The 8261-nt window shown below is 33.1% G+C and overlaps 2 protein-coding genes across 2 annotated transcripts; one reads left to right on the forward strand and one right to left on the reverse strand.

Annotated features, from left to right (window-relative positions):
* Positions 1-3433: 3433 nt before the first annotated feature.
* LOC110939430 lies at positions 3434-5456 on the reverse strand. The gene is made up of 2 exons (XM_022181050.2): positions 4158-5456; positions 3434-4033 (listed from the first exon to the last, which is right to left on the reverse strand). Exons 1-2 carry the CDS (start codon positions 4836-4838, stop codon positions 3434-3436), a joined length of 1281 nt encoding a protein of 426 aa, XP_022036742.1. The 5' UTR covers positions 4839-5456.
* LOC110944042 (putative formin-like protein 21a) lies at positions 5058-5779 on the forward strand. Its single transcript, XM_022185764.1, has 2 exons — positions 5058-5124; positions 5406-5779. Exons 1-2 carry the CDS (start codon positions 5058-5060, stop codon positions 5777-5779), a joined length of 441 nt encoding a protein of 146 aa, XP_022041456.1.
* The last annotated feature ends 2482 nt before the right edge of the window (positions 5780-8261 follow it).

Below are 8261 nucleotides of genomic sequence, written 5' to 3' on the forward strand. Positions count from 1 at the left end.
GTAATAATATATTATCACATGGTTGATAAGAATATATTATCACAATTCATTTTATGGGTTGAGATCCTGTACAAACAGTGCTAATTATAAGAACCGTAAGAACAGATCTGAACCATTGTTAATTTAAATCAATGGTTGATATTGATTATAAATAAAACTCTTATAATTAAAAATTACTACTAACAAATTAGGGGTAATTTTGTAAAATTGCTAGTCATTTGACCATTTTCTATTAAATACAAATTCCACCAAGGTTTTTTAAACTAAAATAACTTTTATATACTTCATTATTTTTTTTAAAAATATATACCATAAAATCAAGTATTTTTTTATCTTTAATATGAGTACCATATTGCTATACCTTTTTGTATTTATAAAAGTGTTTTTTAAAAAAAGTTAACAAAAGGTGTTTTATATTTGTGCTAATAAGGTGTTGATTATGTGTTAATTACAAAATAATACAAACAAACACCAAAAGTAGATATAATCAGCACATCTGGTGTGCTGATAATGGAGAACGATTGAAGATGTTGTGCTAATGTCGTTTATGTTGATAATGGAGAACGATTCGAGGACGATGTGCTGATAATGAAGAACGATTAATGATGTTGTGCTAATTATATAGTGTTGTGCTGATTATATTTTTTGTAATTATTTTTAATTAGTTATAAATACATATGGTCAAAAAGTCTAAATTACCCCTAAACTAATTTTTTATTGATGGACACTTGTCAATTATGTATTGGTTCTTATGGTTCTTACAAACTTAAGTGTTTGTATTTGATCCCATTCCTTCATTTTATTTCATATATCATATATGTTTTTGAAGTAATCAGAATATACTATGACTGAAATTAAAAAATAATTTAATTATTTTCATAATTTATAATATACATATTGTTAATTGTTTTTTCTACGTTACATGTGTTTGTAGCTTTTAAATATGGCTGAAAGTTCTTCCAAGTATTTTTTTTAATGTTAGACTTTGTTGTGCATTATACCCATTAACAAGTTATATTTTATTGATATCTTATGTTTTTCAATCAGTATTAGAGAACCTTTCTTTTGTAGACACATGGATCGAGCGGACGAAGTTTTACTGGTATTTTCTAAATTCAGACATTTATTATGTTTTTTTTTTATTTGTTATCATGAAATACAATTTAAAATTATCTTATGGTTTATAATTTACAATTATAATTATAATTATAAGTTATTTTGGATTCCTTGCTTTATTAGGCGATTCCTTTATACGCTGGATCCAAATTGTGGGGTAACGATAAAGCACCCAAAAATGTTATGATACAAACTCAAGATGGTCGAAAATTTAATGTTTCTTTAAGCGAAGCCAAAGGAAAACATTTCTTTTTCCATGGTTGGTCAAATGTTGTGAAACATTTAAAACTCAAAAAAGGATGTTTGGTGCTCTTCAATTCTGTCGATTTATCTATATTCAAACTAACACATTTCATTGATGGTGTGTTTGAAAGCTCTTTCTGGACATCTCTGTTACCTACAACATCTAACTTTATTGTAAGATTAGTTTTTCTTTCATTTTATTTATGTTAATATATTTAGGTTTTATGAACTGATTACAAAAGTAACATTTTTTTAATTATTTATACAGGTAATTCCTGAGTGTATACTGCCTAATTTCTATGATTATACTTCAGATGATATAATTTCCATTATAGATGTAGGCAACAAAATCCTTCACGTCAAGATTGAAACGTTTTTTGGTAAAGTTGGTTTCTCCATTGGTTTTGATGTTATTGTTAATTTGTTTCAATTGGAGGCCGGTTGTTATCTAATATTTACAAGAGGTTTTGCAAATTATTTCCCATTAAGAATTCTTGGAAAAAATGGTGTTGAAATTAATTATGCTGATGTACAACTTGATGAGGTAAGTATACATTTGCTTGGTTCTTTATATATTTAATTACTATATTGTTATTATAATCATTGTTGTATGTTATTTTCAGACTGTAGTTGCACCTATTGATGTAGTTGACGAGGCAGCTATTGATGAACACGAAAATGTTCGTGTTTATAAGTTTAGGCGTATGGCTTCTAAAGATTTTGTAAGTTTTAATATTATTTTAGCAAGTACTATATAATAAAAATTATATATTTTTTTAGTCACATAGAAATACATTATTATTTTTATATTCTTCTTCTTATTAGTTTTGATTTTATAAACAATACAGCGACTGCCTGATAAGGTTTCAAGTATGGCTAAACTTGGTGCTGATTTAAAACCTATGACCGTTAGACTTTTGCATCTGCCTGAGCAAGACGACTTTACTAACCGTACTAGACGTGAAAAGAGAGGAGAAAGTTGGCGTTATGCGTTATGCAAATGCTCCAGATTCATGAAACGTGCTCTCATTAACGAGCGTGATCCAATTCACTTTTCTTTTGATGAAACTCATCAAGTGTTGAATGTTGAGTTGGTTGTACCTCAACAAAAAAAAGAGTAGTGATTAATTGTTTTACATTTAAGTTTTGGATATTTGGTTTTTGTATGATATACATTCACTTTGTTATGTTTAATAGTTTTTAAATGTTTATTCATACACCTTATTCATCATAGAATTTTTCGTTTATTAATATATATGTATATATTTATTTGATTACAAAGATAGATTGTCAACCCGTGAGCATTCACGGGTTATAACCTAGTAGTCTTATAAATAGGATTACTTTTATTTGGTTTTAGTTGTACCATTGTTTAATTTGAATATAAGAAAGGAACCCATATATTTGTGTTTGTTCGTTTGTTTGATCCGATTGTTTGATCACCTGGGCAGCTAAAATAAAGGTTATTCAACATATAAAATATGTATAACTCAAATAACATTGGAAAGCAAGAAAGATATACAAGAATTTAAAACATTTGGAAACCTACCACAATGGATTCGTTTGTAAGAAAACAAGAAACCAACAACAACTATAGGCTGGGTATATGTTTAAAATTCCAATATTCCAAAATAGTGATAACCAAACGATTTAGAGTAGTAGATGAGAAACCGGATGCCTTGCTATAGTGGTTGCAGCCTTTCAAACTCATTACTGTGTGTTGTAGTAACGTATAATAACTCTTCTTCAACACTAATTACGGGTGTTTAGGGTATAAGGAGTGGTTAAACACTTTAAAGTGGCAAAAGAAAAAACCGACCAATCAGAGCGCGCCATATCAATTTGGCAAAAGTGTTTAAACTTTGCTGAAAATTGTTGGCATTGGTTTAAACACTTGCTGAGTGGCAAACTTTATTTTTATTTTATGTTTTTTTTATATTTAAGATAAAATGGAAAAAAATAAACTTTTTAAAAATAAAAATAAACCATTACATTTTAATTAAAAATAAAGCATTACATCTTAAATAAAAATAAAACATTACATTTTTAATAAAATCTAACTTAAAAAAAAAAACTAAAAATCACAAGGCCATCCATATTTTTTTGCGATCTCCCGTTTTCTAGCGAGTGCGACTTCCAACATCTTCGGGTTAAGGTCGTCGGTAGGCCGATTATACCACTCAAAGTCCTTCTCGTACATTGTTTGTCGCAACGCCTCTCGTTGCTCATCGGCCAAGGTCAAATATTTTTCTTCTCGTACACGTTTAATTTCCATTATCTCCTTTTTCATGGCCTTGTACTCTTCGAATTTGCTTGTTATATCTCTTGGATCTTCGTTTTTTGAAGACGGCCCTTTGTCCTTTTTCTCCTTTCTCGTTTGTCGTCTTGGTGGTGGTGGTGAAGGATCCTCGTTTATGTCGGGAATAGTGAATCCGCTTGAGATTTCGACATTCGGTGATCCTCGGGCATAATTTCCCGAATCCGAAGACTTTCTTTTTAGACCCGAACCGGAGCTTTCTTCATTCAACAAAGGTACCGGCGACCACTTTTCACTTGTTCTAACAACCTCCCAAACCGCAACATGAGCGAACTCAATATTTTCTTTGCTTTTGTAATCCTTTAACGCTTGTTTCATTACATATGCGTCGTCACTCCCGCTAGGACGTAAACGATCCTATAAACCGTATAAAAAATTACCGTATAAAAAAAATAAACCGTATAAAAAATTAAACCGTATAAAAAAATAAACCGTAAAAAAAAATAAACCGTATAAAAAAATAAACCGTATAAAAAAATACCGCTTGATGATATAGACCGTTGAATGTGTTAATTTTTGTTTGCATCGTCACCCATTTTGATCGAACTTGGTGGTGGGTTCGATTACTTCCGCCGACCGTTTCGTTAAAGTGGTTTAAAACTTTCTTCCAAAAGCTATCCTTCTTTTGTTGATTGCCTTTTCTTTTATTCAAAGTGCAATGAATAAAAGCCTTTGCCAACGCCTCTTCTTGTCTAGGCGACCAATTTTCCCGTTTGGCTTTTGCTTTTTTTTCCGGTTCATCTGCAACATCTTCATCATCCGCAACATCTTCATCAATATCATCTAACTCATGTTCTTGTGTTTCCGGCACGAACTCCTCATCGGCGTCATCTTGTTCGTCTTGGGTTGGTGATTGTGACATTGGGTTTTGAAAAGCAAACGGGTCAAAAGCATTTTGCGCTTCTTGGGAGTAATCATAATAACCGGCTTGAGTCATCCTCGGACCGTATTGCATCCAATTTTGGGTGGGTTGGGTATCATAACCGAAAGGTTGATGCATGGGTTGGTTAAAATAAAATGGAGGTTGGGTGTGACTCGCAAACCCAAGTTGCGGATTAAACGGGACACTACTACCACCCGAACCACGTTTATCTTGAGGCCTCGACTTTGAACCGGACCCTACCATTTTCTTCTTGCCTTCACCCTTCTTTGAGCCTTCCATATTTTTCAAAGTGTAGAACAGATTGAGAGAGTATAGAGAGAAAGGTGTATTTTTTTTAAAATGTGTGAGTGGTATATATATAGGGTGAAAAAAAATTTAAAAAACAATTTTTTTTTACATCAAACGGTAATATTACCGTTAGGGGGGTAGTAAATTTGGCAGCTTTCTTCTTTCTCGCTTCGGTAATCCATCACCGCATTTCATCTTTTGCCGCGACCAATGTTGGTCGGCGGCGGTGTTTGCCGCGCGGCAAACGGCTTTGCCGCTGCTTTGCCGCTGCCACTCGGTATCCCCTTATATATTTATTTGCAAGTAGAAGAAAATTAAAAACACTCCAAAAACATTTTAACTCATCCTTAACACTTAGCTAGCGTTTGTATGCAGGAATGTGAGGTAGAATGGAATGGACCATTTTTAAGAAATGAAGAAGAGAGTGTTTGGTTGGTCAATGGAATGGAATCGCTGTTTTTTTAACTCATTCCAAAATGCATTTCATTCCCTCAAAATCATTCTATCCATCCCCCTGTTTTTTTTCCATTCCATTCCCTCTTCACCTTTCATTAACAGCACGGCAGCACCACAACCCACAACCGTTGACACCACCCACTACCACCACCATCATCCGCCGCCGTCACCCCCCTCCGCCGCCACCCGCCACCACACGCCGCCACCTCCGATCACCGCCGCCGTCGCCACCAACCTCCGCCACAACTATCAAGCGCAACCATCCACCGCCACCGCGGCTACCACCTGACTACCGTCACCGCCGCTACCACCCCCGACCACTGCTGCCACCCACCTCCGCGGTTACCCACCACCACCGCGGTCAACCACCACCACCGCTGTCACCACCTGCCGTCGTCTCCACCCACCACCGCGCCAACCACCGCCGCTGCTACAACCGCCACCTATCACCTCCCACCATCACCGCCCATCATTGACCACCACCATCCGATTTTATTCCTTCGTCTTTTCCCGCATACCAAACAACAAAAAGTAATACTTCATTCCATTCTCACATGCAACCAAACAAGACATGGAATGGTAATGATCAATTCCATTACCTCATCCATTCCATTACCTCGTCCATTCCATTCACCCGTCCATTCCATTATCCCATACCAAACAGATAGGGAATTTAGTGGATGTTCTTAATATCTAATGTGCTCACCATTTTCCTCTTTCTAATCCTCCTATTTGCTCAAAAGTTTCTACTTTCAAAAGGTAGCAGTTGTCCACGAAGTTAAGAGAGGATTTGGTGACCATCAAATCTCATAAAACTAGTAAAGTGTGTGGAATGACAATATAAAACAAGATCTTGTTCAAACCACATCCAACCTACTAGATATGAGGTACAAAGTAAGAATAAACATTACATTCCAAGACCTTTTCTTGTTCCCTTTCATGCAAAGAGAATGGGAGTCCATGCCTCTCCAATAGTTTATTCATTCTTTAAAGTACCTGGGAACATATTTTATATATTTCATTTTTACAATTAGTTTCACCAAGTAACTAAGAAGTTATATGGTACCAATTGAACCAACTTGCAACTTATAATTATGCCACATGATCATGTATAAAGTTAATTAGCTACTAATTAAGAGATGAAAACATTTATAAAGTTTAACATAAACTTTACTTGTAATGAATCATAAGTATTAGTTTTTATTTTCATTTAATATCTTATACCTACACACACATATTACATATATGTGTGTTAGGTGCGGTACTCGTGTTAGCACTTGTGCTATTACTATGGCCATTTGTAGTGGAATTTCTTTAAATCTAGAGGTCTAGGTGGAAAGTATAAAGAAATCTAGGGGTGAGGTTTTAAATTTTTATATTTTCTATTTAAACTTAAATTTAACAGATTTGTTTCACAAACATCGATTCCAATAAACACATGTTTTAGAAGTGAATGAACATAGTTTAAAATATACTATATAACTTGAAGTGTTACAATGTTAAAAGACCAAATTTAACCAGTCACTTCTTTGATCATCCATTTATTGAAAAGGGTGGTGTGGCTCACCTGTTTACCTATCATTATTTGTAATTAATTGTTTCTAATATATTATGAAAAAAAAATGAAATTATAAGAAAGACTATTGGACAAATTATGAATTAAGATAAATTAATATGCAATATAGTTTAGAGGGAAAAATCAAATAAATAAAATTTGGAGGGAAAATAATGAATAAAAAGGTCATAATAATTGGGGTCCAATTGAACCCCTTTGAGAGAACACAAGCATATATATGAAGGGGGAAAGCAATAACCTTTGACTACTCCACGCGTTATTTTGTGGGTCCAGTATATCTCACGGGTTGTGGGTCCCTTCGAGAATATTACATTACATTACTATTACTTTACTATATAAGTATAAAATACATATATTTGTTAACTTTCACTTTACAAATAACAATTAAAACGAAGAATATGAATCCTAGAATATTAGTTTATTGAAATGAAATATGTATTTAAACTGAAAATGTTTGTTTCTCTTGAAGTATATATATGTATTGCATGTTTGTTTGAAATGTTAAATATCACTAGATATAATGCATCTTTTATTATAGTTATGAACTTATGATAGATGTTTTTTTAGAGTAAATTGCGAAAACTGAGGTTTGGGAATGTTTGTCATTTTCATCTAAAACAATTTTTTTGTACCATATAGTCCTTCACTTTTGGGATTTTTTTATCATTTTCATCCAAACATCTAATTTGTTTTATTTTTTATATCAAACATTTGGATAAAAATGGCAAAAAATCTCAAATCTCAAGGACGATTTTGGCAAAAAAAAAAAGTCAGACGTTTGGATGAAAATGACAAAAAATCCAAAAGTGAAGGACTATATGGTAAAAAAAAGTTGTTTTGAATAAAAATGACAAACATGTCCAAACCTTAAGAACGATTTTGGCAATTTACTCTTTTTTTTTAATATAAGAAAGGCTTATTTGGTTTGCAACGATGATGTCTCCTTAATCATGCATTGTTCATCTCTTTACATGGGTGGAGATACAATAGGAAGTTTATTTGGCTAGGAAGGATAGGAAGTGATCTTGACCATTCATTAAGTTAATCAAGGGCTAAGATTAAATCAGGGAAATTGAAAAGAATAAAAGAGGCGCGTGAGTTTGTTCAAGGGCATTCTAGTCAATCCAAGCCAATAGTTTCTCTCTCCTCCAATTCCCCCCCATTTTTTAAACGTTAATAACTCTTTCATACGACATTATTTTTTTATAAAAATTGCACCAAAAAAACGAGCGTTTTTTTTTCTTTAAAACGAGTATACTATTGCTATATTTTAAAAAAAAAATTAAAACCCAGTTGCGTAAAACGCAATAGAAAAACCACCAGTTACGTAAAACGCAATGAAAAAAAAACCCTAAAAAATGACATTTTTCTAAAACGCAATG

This window comes from Helianthus annuus, chromosome 15, assembly GCF_002127325.2.
Source record: "Helianthus annuus cultivar XRQ/B chromosome 15, HanXRQr2.0-SUNRISE, whole genome shotgun sequence".
Taxonomy (NCBI): Eukaryota; Viridiplantae; Streptophyta; class Magnoliopsida; order Asterales; family Asteraceae; genus Helianthus; species Helianthus annuus.